The 17,691-nt window shown below is 38.3% G+C and overlaps 1 protein-coding gene across 16 annotated transcripts in view; it reads right to left on the reverse strand.

Annotated features, from left to right (window-relative positions):
* The window catches only part of ripor3 (RIPOR family member 3), a 135,299-nt gene that overhangs the window by 9,438 nt on the left and 108,170 nt on the right, over positions 1 to 17,691 (reverse strand). For 13 of the 16 annotated variants that reach the window (XR_002196327.2, XR_002196325.2, XR_002196326.2 and 10 more), the window contains 2 exons: positions 3,900 to 4,102; positions 3,295 to 3,378 (listed from right to left, as the gene is read on the reverse strand). The exons of 1 other annotated variant lie outside the window; for it this stretch is intronic. Coding sequence is in view for 11 of the 15 variants with exons in the window: in XM_020044431.2 (XP_019899990.2) it covers positions 3,295 to 3,378; positions 3,900 to 4,102 (287 nt within the window). In the remaining 4 variants the exon portion in view is untranslated. Of the gene's footprint in view, positions 1 to 2,069; positions 2,284 to 3,294; positions 3,379 to 3,899; positions 4,103 to 17,691 lie in introns of those variants that run through there. 2 more of the 16 variants (XR_002196324.2, XM_034287167.1) reach the window with 2 other exon arrangements.

Genomic DNA, 17,691 nt, shown 5'->3' on the forward strand with positions numbered 1-17,691 from the left:
CAGGTGACTCGCTGGGTGTTTTTTTTAAGTAGGTAAGGCAAAGATCAGAATAAACATAAGTAACAGTTTATTATATAATATTTACAAATAGAGATACAGTAGTGCTAAAAAGTTTACATACCCTTTGGAGAATTGGTAATATATGTAACATTTGTAAAGAAAACATGAGTGAGCAAGCAAAACACATGTCTTTTATTTCTTGTGGGATTCAACTGTAGGTCATAACACAATGCCACAATCATAAAACAAAACATGGCAACAAAGAAACATTTTTTACTGACCCCTTTTTAAAAGTCTGCCTACCCTTAGTTCTTAATACTGTGCATTGCCCCTTTAGCATCAATGACAGTGTGTAGTCTTTTGTAATAGTTGTTTATGAGGCCCTGAATTCTTGCACATGGTATACTTGCCCATTCGTCTTGGCAAAATGCCTCATCTTTGGTCGTCTTGCATCAACCGCAAGTTTGAGTTCTCCCCAGAGTGGCTCGATGATATTAAGGCCAGGAGACTTTGGTGGCCACTCCAGAACCTTCACCTTTTTCTGCTGTAACCACTGGAGGATCAACTTGGCCTTGTGCTTAGGGTCATTGTTGTGCTGGAAAGTCCAAATCCATGTTCAGCTTTTGTGCAGAAGAATGCAAATTGTCTGCCAGTATTTTCTGATAACATGCTGCATTCCTTTTGCCATACATTTCCACAAGATTCCCTGTGCCTTTAGAGCTCACACACCCACAAAACATCAGTGAGCCATCACCATGCTTCACAGTGGTGATGGTATTCTGTTCACTATAGGCCTTGTTGATCCCTCTCCAAACATAGCGCTTATGGTTGTGACCATAAAGCTCTATTTTGGTCTCGTCACTCCAAATTAGTGTGCCAGAAACTGTGAGGCGTCAAGGTGTTGTTGGGCATATTGTAGTCAGGGTTTTTTGTGGCATTGGCGCAGTAACGGCTTCTTTTTGACAACTCAACCATGCAGCTCATTTTTATACCGTCATATTGTGCTCCTTGAAGCAACCCCACCATCTTTTTCCAAGTGATTGATCAGTACTGACTGGCATTTGCAAGGCTTTGGATATCTTTTTATATTATTTTCCATCTTTATAAAGTTCCATTACCTTGTTACGCAGGTTTTTTGACAGTTATTTTCATCTCCCCATGGCTCAGTATCTAGCCTGCTCAGTGAATCCACGTGAACGCTAACAAACTCATTGACTATTTATACACAGACACTAATTGCAATTTAAAAAGCCACAGGTGTGGGAAATTCACCTTTAATTGCCATTTTCACCTGTGTGTGTCACCTGGTGTGTTGGTAACAAGGCCAAGCATTCAAGGGTATGTAAACTTTTGATCATGGCCATTTGGGTGATTTCTGTTATATTTCTTGTTATGATTTAAAAAGGGGCCAACCAACTATGTGATAATAAATGGCTTCATATGATCACTATCCTTAAATAAGATGTTTATTTTCAAAATCAATGCCAAAATGTCACAATTTCTGCCAGGGTATGCAAACTTATGAGCACAACTGTACAGACAGACACAATGGCAGTGGGATTTCTAAGGTAACTAGAGAATCATCAATACTTATACATGAATGGGTGGGGATAAGAATCTGCATATTCATTCTTTAAAGACAACAATTGTTCCTTTATCCCTTCCTGCCTCCGGTTGTGTCTTCCTCTGTCCTGTCCTAGGTGTTTTACCCAAATGGGCAAATTGCCCCTACTTCCCCCAAGGGGCTAAAGGTCATTAAAGGTAAATGAATGACCTTTTCATCAGCCGGTCACGTCACTGAAGAACAAAGAACATACACACTAAAATGTACATTTGTTTTAGAAATGTGTATAACAGTGTGTTTAAGGATCTCGAGAGACTGTACATGTCCACATTAAGAAGAGTTGTTAAACCAAGTGTTATTTACCGGTCAGCCCAGTATGCGGATCTGGGCACCACATTTCAAAATCAACTGGAAGCTAGCAATATGACACCTGTGACGAACATCATTACAACAATGTGTTTGGATTTTATGAAAGAAGTTCTCTTACAGTATCAGATTAGTTATTACCTGAGTTGATGGAAATGCTGTGGAAACTGGAGCTCTTATGCCCGAAGTCAGTGATGTGTACTATTAACAAGTCGAGAGTAACAGCCTTGAGTCTCAGTGGAGACTGGTGGCATCAGCAGGCTTTGAGCGATCAGACCATTTATGCTTTTTGGCTGGAAGTTGAGGAGTTCAAAGATGCTGGCGGAAAACAGTGTTTTGCTGAAATGGCACTGCTGAAAGATGACACGAGAAATTGCATGGGACTACCACTCCTCTGCAGACTAATTACTATTTGTTCAGGCCCGAGTACGAGCGCATGGTCATCGGCATCATTCAAACCTCCCCGACCATTGTTTTTAAGATATGGTTTTATTAGAAATCAGCCATTTCGTATAGTGGTTGGAATAATCATTGTGTACCCGGGTCGTCAAGGGAGAGTAATTCAATTATTTATTGCAGCATTTGATAATCCATTGTTCATGATGTTACAGACTCAATACTACTCAGTCTTACAAACTCTAATCAAATCTCAAAGAACTTCCGGTTGTCCTCTACATTATAGACATTGGAACTCAGAATACACATTACAGTAATGTAAGCCCATTGGCTGACTACTGTCGCACTTTGACTGAACGTGACTTCCTGTGTACGGATGAACAGATGTTCTGTTGTAATCCAAACATAACAAGCATACATTCATACACTTAGAAATTGGGTGAGATTTCAGTGGATTGTGCGGTATTTAGAATGTAATTTTTTAGTATTACAGTTAACAATATCTGGCAACCCTGATCCTCAGGCTTACTTTCCTTGGGATCAGGTTATTTTGTACAAGTGATTTAAAGTGAATGTTTCCTTTTGCTGATGGAGCTGGGTGAAGAAATAGAATAGTCATGGTCAGTTTTGATGGCGTTACAATGCACTACGAGGTCACTGGAACACTTGCGCCGTTGTTGTTAGCCTATCGGAACCAGTAATAACCTTTTTTCAGGCTTCTGATTGGCCAACATGGTTTTAAGATTAGGGTTATATCATTGTCTGTTGGTTTTGCATGCTCTTGATAGTGCTTGAAAGCGTGTTTTTGCGTTTTCATGTGGACAGAGATTTGTTTTAATCAGTGTTTGTATGGATGTGATTTTTTTAAGAATGAAGGAGAAACAAAACCTGTTTTGAAAAATACCTGTGTACATGTGGACTAGGCCTAAGTCTCCCTTTGTGAAAACCTTTGGCACAAGAACACTCACTTTGAGACACATTAGGGCCAGACAGGCAGCCTGTTGGAGCCTGACATCGCTATCCCTCAGGACTTCAGTGTAGTACACTATAGCCTAGAAGGATAATACCATAATGAACATACAAAATCTGATAGCATATCATATTTTTGAAATACGATTTAATGTGCCGGTCTGCACAGCTCAGATAAAACCTAGTCCTAGACAAAAAAAAGAATAATTTTAATGAAGAAACACAACCATGATTAAGCATGTGGGATGGTTTCAACTCTCAGGAAGAATAATAATATGACTAAAGAAAGATTTACAGTAGCTATACAAAATTAGAAATAAGAGAAGCATCTGACGTCTGCAATTAACAAGGAGCCAGTGAAATGCTGGTTTCATCCAAAGTTGTCAGGCATGTTTTAATTTTATTTCCCAGGCACTGTTTCCAGGGATTTGTGTTTATACTTTTCCCCATATTAAATTATTAATTCATTTCAAATACTTTGATGATTTGAGCATGATTCTCACAAAAATGCTAATAGTCAGTACCAGGGCTTTCTGAATTAGCTTTGAACAAGTGACATTTAGGGAACTGGCCTAACATCTAACCACTAGGCTACCAACTATACCTTAGTCCTGAAGGCTTTGTTGCTTGTGGCTCTGCAGAGACAGTTTCTGGCAGCCTGGGAGACTTTGTGGTTGACATCTATCTGGAGGTCGGCTAGACATTGGAGGGTACAGCACAGAGGCAGCAGCTCGGCGATGCACCTCCCTTTCAACTTCTTCAGTGTCCTTCTCCTTTTAGGACTCTCCAGAGCAGACACCAGGTGAACTGACACAGACCAACATCATTTTAGTTACTTTCAACTGTCATGCCTGGGTGCCAGTTTATCTGTCTTCTTACAGCCAGCATGTCATTGACTTGCCAAGTGACCTGTAAGTGGTATTGAATATTGAAGCGGCTCCTGACTGGCTGTGTTGTATGGGCAGTGTTAAATATTGAGGTGGCGCCTGATTGGCAATGTAGTAGGGGTGGCAAAGGAAGACAGAATTTGAATATTAACAGATGTGTAAAGTTGTGCTCATAAGTTTGCATACCCTGGCAGATATTTTGGCACTGATTTTGAAAATATGACTGATCATGCAAAACAAACGTCTTATTTAAGAATAGTGATCATATGAAGCCATTTATTATCACATAGTTTTTTGACTCCTTTTTAAATCATAAATAAAGATAAAGACAAAATCTGCCAAATTGACTTGATCAAAAGTTTACATACCCTTGAAAGTTTGGCCTTGTTACAGACACACAAGGTGACACACATGTGAAAATGGCAATTAAAGGTACATTTCCCACACCTGTGGCTTTTTAAATATCAATTAGTGTCTGTGTATAAATAGTCGATGAGTTTGTTAGCTCTCATGTGGATGCACTGAGCAGGCTAGATACAGAGCCATGGGGAGATGAAAAGAAATGTCAAAAGACCTGCAAAATAATGTAATGGAACTTTATAAAGATGGAAAAGGATATAAAAAGTTATCCAAAGCCTTGCAAATGCCAGTCAGTACTGTTCAATCAATTATTAAGAAATGGAAAATTCTGAGGGTTGTCTTGATACCAAGCCAAGGTCATGTAGACCAAGAAAGATTTCAGCTAAAACAGCCAGATTAATTGTTTGGGATACAAAGAAAAACCCACAAGTAACCTCAGGAGAAATACAGGGAGCTCTGGAAAATGAAGCATGGTGGTGGCTTGCTGATGTTTTGGGCGTGTGTGAGCTCTGAAGGCACAGGGAATCTTTTGAAAATTGATGGCAAGATGAATGCAGCACATTATCAGAACATACTGGCAGACAATTTGCATTCTTCTGCCAAAAAGCTGTGCATGGGAGGCTCTTGGATTTTCCAGCATGACAATGACCCTAAGCACAAGGCCAAGTTTACCCACCAGTGGTTATAGCAGAAAAAGATGAAGGTTCTGGACTCCTGACCTTAATATCATCGAACCACTCTGTGGAGATCTGAAACGTGCGGTTCATCCAAGAAGACCAAAGACTTTGCATTATCTGGAGGCATTTGCCAAGATGAATGGGCAGCTATACCACCAGCAAGAATTCAGGGCCTCATAGACAACTATTACAAAAGACTGTACACTGTCATTGATGCTAAAGGGGGCAATACACAGTATTAAGAAATTAGGGAATTAACATTTTTGAACAGGGGTCAGTTAAGTTTTGTTTTATGATTGTGTCATTCTGTTATAACCTACAGTTGAATATGAATCCCATAAGAAATAAAAGACATGTTTTCCCTGCTCACTCATGTTTTCTTTACAAATGGTACATAGAGTGGATATAAAGTCTACACACCCCTGTTAAAATGCCAGGTTTTTGTGATATAAAAGAATGAGACAAGAATGAGATAAATCAAGATGAAGTGAAGAAGATAAATCATGTCAGAACTTTTTCCACTTTTAATGTGACCTATAATGTGAACAATTCAATTGAAAAACAAATTGAAATCTTCGAGGGGGAATTTTTTAAAAGAAAAACCTTACAATAACCTGGTTGCATAAGTGTGCCCACCCTCTTATAACTGGGGATGTAGCTGTGTTCAGAATTAACCAATCACATTCAAACTTATGTTAAATAGAAGTCATTACACACCTGCCATCATTGAAAGTGACTCTGATTGATCACAAATAAAGTTCAGCTGTTGCATCTCAGAGCAAGAGCCATGGTCCGCAGAGAGCTTCCAAAGCATGACAGGGATCTCACTGTTGAAAGATATCAGTCAAGGAGAAGGGTACAAAAGAATTTTCAAAGCATTAGATATGCCATGGAACACAGTGAAGACAATCATCATCAAGTGGATAAAATATGGCACCACAGAGACATTACCAAGAACTGGACGTCCCTCCAAAATATATGAAAAGACGAGAAGAAAACTGGTCAGGAAGGCTTCCACGAGGCCTACAGCAACGTTAAAGGAACTGCAGGAATTTCCCAAAAGCATGTGGGAAAATGTGTTATGGTCTGATCAAACCAAGGTTGAACTTTTTGGCCATAATTCCAAAAGGTATGTTTGGCACAAAGACAACACTGCACATCACCCAAAGAACACCATACCCACAGTGAAGCATGGTGGTGGCAGCATCATGCTTTGAGGATGTTTTTCTTTCAGCTGGAACCAGGGCCTTACTCAGTGTGGAGGGAATTATGAACAGTTCCAAATACCAGGCACGTTTGGCACAAAACCTTCAGGCATCCGTTAGAAAGCTGAAGATAAAGTTCACCTTTCAGCATGACAACAACCCAAAGCACATATCCAAATCCACAAAAACATGGCTTCACCAGAAAACAAATTACGTTTTGGAGCCCAGACCTGAATCCAATTCAACATCTGTGGGGTGATCTGAAGAGGGCTGTGCAGATGAGATGTCCTCACAATCTGACAGATTTGGAGCGCTTTTGCAAAGAAGAGTGGGCAATTATTACCACGTCAAGATGTGCCATGCTAATAGACTCCTACCCAAAAAGACTGGGTGCTGTAATGAAATCAAGAGGTGCTTCAACAAAGTATTAGTTTAAGGGTGAGCACACGTGCAACCAGGTTATTGTGAGTTTATAATTTTTTTTTATTCTTCCCCTTCAAAGATTTCAGTTTGTTTTTCAATTAATTGTTCACATTATGTGTCACATTAAAAGGTGGACAAAGATCTGACATGATTTATCTTTGTCTCATTCTTTTACATCACAAGAACCTGGCATTTTAACAGGGGTGTGTAGACTTTTTATATCCACTGTATATTACCAATTCTCCAAGGGTATGCAAACTTCTGAGCAGAACTGTATGTAGTTACCTTCAAGCAATCCATTATTGTTGAAATATATACAACATTGCTATTAGTAATCTTTTGCTCTGTGAAAATGGAGGGCAAGAATAAACAATACTGGCAGTACCAAGCATGGGTTTAGCAAATTACATAACATAGACATCAACAATGGAATATTGATTGCAACTAATGCTGCATTCTATACTATACAAAAAAAGCAATCATATGGCAGTTTCACAGAAAATATAACTAAATTGATAGCTAGAACAATATTTGCCAGCTAGGGATTCTGATTCACACAACTTTTGGAATGTTTGGAAAGAAGAGAGATATCTTGCCTAACCAGAAATAACCATAAACATATGGTTATTAAAGCACTCATCTAACAATCCCTCATATGACATTGTTGCAAGTTAGCTACAGCCAGGATGTCATATCATAAGTGCCTAGCAATAAAAATAAAGTAGGGGTGCAATGGTACACCTAACAAATAGTATATGTATTTGCAGTTTTAGGGTCACAGTTTGGTACGGTCTCAGTACAGCACAAAAAATCTATTGTCAACAGTTACAGAAGATCAGGTTTTAGTTTATTTGGCAAAAGATATAACAGTAATCCATCAAGGATATATAATGCCTGATTAGAGCACAATCTACAATAAAAAAATTTAAACATGGCAAAAACATTGTTTCATATAATGTGGTACCTTTTTTGAAATAGGTAGGAGGAAAATTCGTAACATGACTTTACACACCTTAAGGTGCTGAAAGCCTTTATTCTCAGCCACAGAGTATGGGCACATATCTGCAGCCATTCATACCCATTTCTCTTGTAATTTCTTTAGCCCGACTGCTGTTGAGGGCTGTTTTAATGCATTGAGGAGACTATGTTGTGTTTAGGACTGAAACTAACAACTCTGCTAATATATTAACCTGTCAATTATTATTGTAATTTATAGATACATTTTATTTAAATTTTTTATTTTTATTTATTTCATCTTTCAATAAGTGAATTAAAATTGGTTTTATAATGGACATACAGTGGGGAGAACAAGTACTTGATACACTGCCAATTTTGTGGCAGTGTATCAGTGTACAGACTTCTACATGCACTTACAAAGCATGTAGAAGTCTGTAATTTTTATCATAGGTACTCTTCAACTGTGAGTGAAGGAATCTAAAACCAAAATCCTGAAAATCACATTGTATGATTTTTAAGTAATTAATTTGTATTTTATTGCATGACATAAGTATTTGATACATCAGAAAAGCAGAACACTGGGATGGTGTTCTTGGGGTTGTACTCATCCTTCTTCTTCCTCCAAATACGGCGAGTGGAGTTTAGACCAAAAAGCTCTATTTTTGTCTCATCAGACCACATGACCTTCTCCCATTCGTCCTCTGGATCATCCAGATGGTCATTGGCAAACTTCAGACGGGCCTGGACATGCGCTGGCTTGAGCAGGGGGACCTTGCGTGCGCTGCAGGATTTTAATCCATGAAGGCGTAGTGTGTTACTAATGTTTTTTTTTGAGACTGTCGTCCCAGCTCTCTTCAGGTCATTGACCGGGTCCTGCCATGTAGTTCTGGGCTGATCCCTCACCTTCCTCACAATCATTTATGGCCCACGAGGTGAGATCTTGCATGAAGCCCCAGACCGAGGGAGATTGACCCTCATCTTGAACTTCTTCCATTTTCTAATAATTGCGCCAACAGTTTTTGCCTTCTCACCAAGCTGCTTGACTATTATCCCTGATGTCCTTACACAGCTCTCTGGTCTTGGCCATTGTGGAGAGGTTGGAGTCTGTTTGATTGAATGAATGGACGGGTGTCTTTTATACAGGTAACGAGTTCAAACAGGTGCAGTTAATACAGGTAATGAGTGGAGAACAGGAGGGCTTCTTAAAGAAAAACAGGTCTGTGAGAGACGGAATTCTTACTGGTTGGTAGGTGATCAAATACTTATGTCATGCAATAAAATGCTAATTAATTATTAAAAAAATCATACAATGTGATTTTCTGGATTTTTGTTTTAGGTTCCGTCTCTCACAGTTGAAGTGTACCTATGATAAAAATTACAGACCTCTACATGTTTTGTAAGTAGGAAAACCTGCAAAATCAGCAGTGTATCAAAAACTTGTTCTCCCCACTGTATACAGACAGGTGACAAATAAATAAATAAAAGAAAACATCAAGTGTCTCAGTAAAGTGTTGGGCCTCAAGCTGTCAGTACAGCTTCAATTGGCCTTGGTATAGGTTTTACAAGTCTCTGGAACTCTACTGGAGGTGGAACACCAACATTCCTAAAGATATTCCCTCAATTGGTGTTTTGATTATGGTGGTGGAGAGCACCGCCTAACACGTCGGTCCAAAATCTCCCATAGGTCATGGGTTGGGATCTGGTGACTGTAAAGGCCATAGTATATGATTCACATTTTCATACCCAACAAACAATTCAGTGCCATCTGTGCCCCAATAATGAACCCTCATTCAAGTCACTTAGATCCTTTCCTCTTGCCAGTTTGATCAATTACCAAAGTCAACTTGGCCTGGTCAACATTTTTATACATGCCACAGAGCATGATAGGATGTGAATTGTTTAATTGGATCCTGCAGTACAGCCTGTATGTAAGCATCTGCGGTTATTTCCTCCACTTATTTAATCAGGAGTGTCCTTTAATTTGTCACCTGTTTGTATATTGCAAAATAAAAAGGGGTAAAGCATGCGAATTGTGCAGCCAACACAGCCATCATTTTTTCCATTCCAGGAATAAGTATATTTTTCGAAGTTATGAACATATTGCTTTTCTCTGTCCTTGGTCATTTGATATGGCTGCTTGTTTAATGCCAACGTACAGTATCTTTTCCAATCTCTCTTTTTCTATCCCTGTGGAATCGGCTCGATGACAGTGGGTGAGTATATTGTTTGCCTAGATTGCACCAAAGAGCAATGCCTGATCTAGAGTGCTATCTCCATGAATACATAGAGATTGCGTCATTGATGTCACCCACCAAAGTGGTCAATTAAAAGTGCTGTAAAAGTAATGTGATGTAATCCCTAATATGTCAATTGTACAGACCTCCCATTGGCAAAGAATGTGCATTCCCAGCACTGATCGTTTTGGGAAACATAGTAGTAGGTAGCTAAAAAATAAACCAAAAAAAAAATATTAACAGCAAAATGAAAACACATTCACCACATGGGTGGGGGTGGGGTCAAGTGTATAATGCAGTACCAAAGATCAAGATGTATTACATAAACACCGCAATGCAGGTTTGATTTAGTTGAGCCCTAAATATTTACCCAACAACGGGATAGGAGATTGATGGATGTTGAGGAGATTGTGTAAATCCAAAAGGTCTTATCAGTAAAAACCACAAAGCTGTACCAGCTAGTTAATTGACTGGACATTACTGGCATGTAACAAAAAGATATAGAAGGTTTGCAATGACTGAGATGACAAGAGAAAAGCTGCTGAATCACTAACCAATTTTGAAATAGTATCTTTATTATAGTCACCCCTATTATAGTCCTATGTGTAACCTCCCTTGTTTAATCAGATGGGAAGAGAAAAGATAACTAGGGATCTGAGACCATTCATCTATGCAGAATGTCACATCTCCCTCATTGACTGCCTCCTCTCCTTGTCCGGGGGTTCCGTTGGTCGACGTTGCCGGTTATCTAGCCGCCACTGGTGTCACCACCAGTATCACAACACTGTTTTTTCTTGAACGCACCACGGACTGTCCTGTCACTCATTTCATCATTACTAAGGGTATGTCTGTTCCCTCTGCTCCCCTAGTCCTAGTTATTTTTGAATATTACCAGTGCTATGTTACATGTTACATGGCTTCTATGTTACATGGCTTCTACATATTGAAAAGTTGTTCAGCTATTCTGGGACTATACCTGTGTTTATTATTGTATATCTAAATTGTAGATATTATTCTATCATTGAGATTGCATTTAGCGATTGTTTGGTGTCTACATTAAAAAGACTAAACTCTCAGAATCCTGCAGATGGAAACCAGGGATGGAAACCAGGGATGGAAAACCGAACCCTTGAGGCTTGAAAATACTTAATTGCTTGAAGCTTTCCAACACAGTGCACAACATGGACATCTGATGGACAAAATGTAATATGACATGTTTGATTTAGATGTACTGTATTTATCCCGGAGCGGTGTATTCGAAGTAATGGTAAGGATGAATGAATAATGAAGACCATTGAAAAGGGTAACCTCAATGAAGCAGGAACTTCTGGAGGAAGAAAGGCTGACATTTTGCGTTCAACAAAATCGTACATGTGACTGAGAACAGTAGTCTGGAATAGTACGGTTGCGACACAATAAGCCTATTAGGTACATTCATTTGGTATTTGGCCATTTGTGCACTGTGGGGTGTTATGTTCCGGTTTGAAAAGAACTTGGTCAAACAAAGCTTCGGATGCCATTGATCATGCGATATAATACTAAAATATCTTTCAAAAGAAGATTCAAAATGTTTTGATAGTTGAATTAGGGCAGCAGTTCCCAAACTTTTTTTCCTGTGCACCCCCTTCTATGTCCCAACCGGGTTGGCGAACCCCCAATCGCACTTCAAAAAAAATAAAAACGCAACAAAGCTTTGTTTTATCGCCATATAAAGACTCATGTTTAATCATGCGCAAATAACCAGAACACGCATGACAATAACAACATCAACAAAGTTTCAATATAATGCAACAAAGCTACGCACAAGCTTACTTTTAAGAGGACAAGTGACAGACAGGCTCAGAAAGCACGGTTATTTTCAGCTGCGTAAAAGAAACATTGCAGCAATAGCAGGCTAGGCCTATTTAATGACCGTGGAGCTAGCATCATCATAACACAACGGTTATGGAAATTAGAACGACAGACAGTACAATACATTGAATTAAATTGCCATGTTTCGTGTGCAGGTGACGACGGAGATAAGACGGCTTCAGACAGCTGTTTGCTAGAACTTCACTGCACAACACGCACTGAGGCTTCGGGCAATCTGTATCGCCGATCCAAGTGAAGCCCAGACCCAGATAATTGTCATCATATTTCCTTCTTTTTTTCCCCGTCTGGTGTTCACCCTCATCACCTTTTTTTTGCCATCTCCTTCCCTCCTCTTCGGTTCCCTCCGGCGCAACTTCTGACTCCCGCTCATTTTCTTTCTCTATTTTCTCCGTCCCTGTTGCCTCCAAATCCTCACTCTCTCTTGGTTCCTCTCCTCTTTCGTGACTAACAACTTTATCATTAGACGTCCCACTTGACAGTTTCCCTGATTTCAGCCAGTTAAGCATATTTATTATATGTATATGGAATGAATGAATGAATGAAACGAGTCGGCACGCTTATAGTAGCGGCTGCAGTGCATAAAAGAAAAGCAGTGAGTAGAAGAAGACAACAGCTGTCTTCTTCTACGTTTCTAAAAATAAAACAAATAAATTATAGTCTTTTATTTAAAATAAAAGCGACTATGGAAATGTTTACTGTTCATGTTTTTTTATTGTATGGGAAAATCCTACTTAAAAAAAACAGACCGCCATTACATTTTCCTCTCGCGCACTCCCTGGTGGCAGCTTGCGTACCCCTGGGGGTGCGCGTACCACACTTTGGGAATCCCTGAATTAGGGTATAGGCCTACCCACGTCAACACACCATGGTCTTTGGCTGTGCGTATATATTGGGATAATGCTCTTTCAGAAATATTTTGATGACATCGAAGGGCATCAAGAAAAAAAACAGAGAACCTCTCCTTCCAAAATCCTCCTTACCAACTATGGTAGTTAAATAAGACTATTGTCACAGAATTTCGTCTAGTCTCGTTTTTGTCAACCAAAATGAAAAGTTTTTTTTTTAAATTCAGTTTCTGTTCAGTCGGTTATCGTATTGTTATATAACTGCCAGTGAAAAATAGGTATTTAACGAATATTTTCACTATTTATGTTGACGAAATGACCACTGTCTTACACATTCTTCATTGCTCTTTAATGCCTAGATCTAACAGGGCACTTCTGCGGCGCGTACCTGCTCCGACGCGGCAGTCGGAGCTGATCGCAGCCACTCTAGTCAATGCTTGTGATTCCACCAGATGAGCCACGGCACGTTTCAGAAGCGTCTATTTATGACGGACAGCGCGTCCAAGCTGCACAGTTCGAATACAAAAAATGAGTACTATAGTAGCATGTTATAAGTGAGTACAGAAAGTGAGTAGAACCTAATTATCTTCCTTATAATAGACCTACGTCATTTTGAAAAGTACCCTACTTGTATAGAGCCATTAAGTATTTATGCATCTTGAAAACCCATTTTAATGTTCAACAACCTTGCATTACACAGGACAGGACCTGTGAGATATTTGCTATATCAAGAAATTATTACATATGTTATAGATGCATTTCAGGTAAGCTTAGTTTATGAATGTTTTAAAAAGTTTGACTGTCTAATTGTAACCTTTTGATACTTGTTTGTTTTACAATTCTGGAACTATAGAAGAACTTCATGGTAGAATCAAAGAAAAAATACAAAAACAAAAGAAAGTCAATGTCGGACATGCGAAGTAGTTTATTGATATCGTGATCTCAACAATACAGCGCTCCGCTTCTGAAATGCCCCTGGTGGGGTATGACACTGTGGGGAGGATCTCATCGGAGCTGGAACGCTCTGCAGAAGCGCCCTGTGTCAATCCGGCAAAAAACACAATCCTATTACCCTTTCCAAGAACCTAGCTATGCAACACACTTAATAATTATCTTGTCTACATCTCAAATTACCTACTCTTTTATGACTCAAATAATAGTTAACCAACACTAAATTATACTCTTGTCTTGTATGACTCAAATTACTGTGCTATGACTACTATCAAATAACTAGCTATATTTTATGACTCTTGTCTAACATGTTCTTTCAAATTAGTCTCAAACTCCTACTGACAATGCTTGAAATGATCAGATTTTGTAAAAATTGTATGCACACAGTTTCAAAACCGCCATTCTGAAAACAACAACTGTTGGTCCTGGTTGGAACTCGAAGGTGATTGTGAGACATCAGTCGCTTCGAAGGTCATTGGTCTCGAGGTGTTGTACTTTGAAACTAGCATCTGGTACACTGCATCAAAACAGTAGAGCTCGGAAAACTGAACAGTGCTTCTGAGTTTCACATTCATTCGTCCTAACCCTAATCCACACCCCGTCACACGGAATCTCTTTTTGACCATAAGATTCAACCAACTATCCAAATGGGTCATGTGCAAATATTGAAATTCTTCAAGTTTAAGGTTAGGGAAAAGGCAATTAAGCACAGTAAAGAATAAAAAAGTTTTACTTGGCTAAAGAGATTGATATTATGAAAAGTCTAAATAAAATCACAAGATCACCTTACAATAGATGAGGAAATTACTGCTTGTAATGAGTTCATCAAACATGTAACAAGATATGCCACTACAATTTCAGAACAGTTTAAATTAGATTGTGAAGGAGATATTTTGAGTTGTGAGATCTCTGAAGCTACTCATTCAATGAAAAAAGGTAAAATGCCTGGTGTTGATGGACTTCCTGTTGAGTTTTATGTTTGTCTTTGGTACAGTATTGGTACAGTATTGGAAATGTTTAAAGAATGTACGGATAGGAAGGAATTGTCTACTACAATGAAACAAAGTTTAATTACCTTAATACCCAAACCAGATAAAGACGTTCTATTTGTTGAGAATTGTAGACGTATAACACTTATACACTCACCTAAATGATTATTAGGAACACCATACTAATACTGTGTTTGACCCCCTTTCGCCTTCAGAACTGCCTTAATTCTATGTCGCATTGATTCAACAAGGTGCTGAAAGCATTCTTTAGAAATGTTGGCCCATATTGATAGGATAGCATCTTGCAGTTGGATATTTGTGGGATGCACATCCAGGGGGGGCATGAAGCTCCCGTTCCACCACATCCCAAAGATGCTCTATTGGGTTGAGATCTGGTGACTGTGGGGGCCATTTCAGTACAGTGAACTCAATGTCATGTTCAAGAAACCAATTTGAAATGATTCGAGCTTTGTGACATGGTGCATTATCCTGCTGGAAGTAGCCATCAGAGGATGGGTACATGGTGGTCATAAAGGGATGGACATGGTCAGAAAAAATGCTCAGGTAGGCCGTGGCATTTAAACAATGCCCAATTGGCACTAAGGGGCCTAAAGTGTGCCAAGAAAACATCCCCCACACCATTACACCACCACCACCAGCCTGCACAGTGGTAACAAGGCATGATGGATCCATGTTCTCATTCTGTTTACGCCAAATTCTGACTCTACCATCTGAATGTCTCAACAGAAATCGAGATTCATCAGACCAGGCAACATTCTTCCAGTCTTCAACTGTCCAATTTTGGTGATCTCGTGCAAATTGTAGCCTCTTTTTCCTGTTTGTAGTGGAGATGAGTGGTACCCGGTGGGGTCTTCTGCTTAAAAAGGCCAAATAAATTCTAAATATGTGGCTTCACAGAGATACCTCTATTTTAGGACGGGTTCTCTTAACAAAGGCTATTTCTAGGTTTGTTCACCATGCACTCTTTTTGTACATGAGTCTACTTGTAATTAGGTACACAATCTACTTTCTAACTTTGTTTGGAAAAACAGGCACCATCACCTCAAAAAGGAAGTTCTCAGTGCAGCTAGGGCTGAAGGAGGACTTGAGTTACTGCATTTTGTGGATATGAATAATACCTTCACGGTTAGGTGGTTGAAAAAATGTATAGTCTCCAGAATCTTAGATTTTTTTTATTCCTGATAATATATTTAAGAAACTTGGGGTTTTACAATTTTTGGTTGGCTTGTAATTACAATATTGTCAAACTACCTCTTAAGTTATGCACATTTTATCAGCAAGCCCTTATGGTATGGAAACTATGTTTTGTTCACACTTTTTCACTGCATAAAGCTATTATTTGAAATAATGGCAATACCACATTTAAAAATAAAAGTATTTTTATGAAAGATTGGATAGAGAAAGACACATTTTTGTAAGTGACGTATTTGATAGTGGTGGTTAAATCTTATCTTATGAAGAAGTTTTAAGAGTCAAATCCTTTCCTGTTGTTTACAAGCAATATCGTTCTGTGGTTACTGCTATTCCTTCAGGCATTTCTCAACTTATAAAATGTCACATGGTTTTTCATGATGTCCTTAGAACATTTCTATGGCTTGTTATTAATGGTATTGAAATATGTAATACTAAGTGTACCAACAAACATATAAGGAAATATTTCTACAGCAAGAGAAAGATTACACCAAGAGGTAAATCCTTTTGGAATGCTCAACTTTCTGACATACAGTGGAGAAAGGCTTGGCTCTGTCCCTTTACATTATGTATTTCAAATAAAGCAAGACAAGTGCATTAAAAGATTTTGCACAACATGTACCCTTCTAACACTATGGTGTCAATATTTGCGGAGATTGATAATTGTTCCTTTTGCAATCTGGGACCTGAAATACTGATTCATTTATTTTACAGTTGTCCATACACCAGACAATTCTGGTTGGATATGGAGGGGTACATATTGAGTAAAACTGGTCATACTGGGGAAAAATAATTTGATTACATAATTTCAATTTACTATAAAATCCTTTGAATGGATGACCAATATTATGATCTTGACTGGTAAATATCAAAGCCACATTTTCGAAGTCATCCCTGTGACTGTAATTTTTTTAATAGATTGTCTCTTTAATTGAGTCTTAAACTGCTAAACAGTAACAAATGCATTGTTACTGTGCTGTACTATGATGTCTTAATTACTTACACTCTAATGCAAATATATATTACTCAATTATAATATATATTTGCTGTCATTTGTTATTTTGTGTGTTTTATGTTTTTGCACATTTGTATTCTCTTTTAATTTGCAATTAACACGATGAATAGCTGTGACCTGAATGTCTTGTTCATTATTTAATCATACTTTTTTTAAAAGATTTAACCAACCCCACGGAAAATAAATACATTTAAAATATATTTTTTAAAACATATTTGGGATACATTTAAAAAGAGCAAAAATTGGCCAATTAATGTATTTAAGGAAATGTAATGTATACATTTAGAATACATGTACAAATATATTACCAAATCCATATAAAATATAACAAAATGTTGGTGATGCATTTAAAAATGTATTAGAAAATACTTACTAAATATATTTTACAATACATTTGGGAAATATATTTTTGAATGCTTTTTAAAAATCTAACATTCGGCAGGCCATGTCTCGAACCCATGATATTTGGCTTCCAAGTCACATGCTATCCACTACTCCAAACAGGGATATCTGTTTCAGAGGGGAGAGTGAAATGCATTTTGTAAATGTATATCTATACATTTCAACACCTAAAAGTGATGTAATCAATACATCACTAATGATGAACATTTTGAAAGTGTTGTTTGTATATTCACTGTGTGAAGACAAGTGGGCTCCATTTGTTTAGAAAATGCGGTCCTATTTTTGGCTGTATATAATATTGATTTCAGAAAGAAAACCTGTGTTACACCTAAGGCACCCCACAGTCCTTGCCAGGCCCAATATCCAC

The sequence above is a fragment of the Esox lucius genome, chromosome 17 (genome assembly GCF_011004845.1).
Source record: "Esox lucius isolate fEsoLuc1 chromosome 17, fEsoLuc1.pri, whole genome shotgun sequence".
Classification (NCBI taxonomy): Eukaryota; Metazoa; Chordata; class Actinopteri; order Esociformes; family Esocidae; genus Esox; species Esox lucius.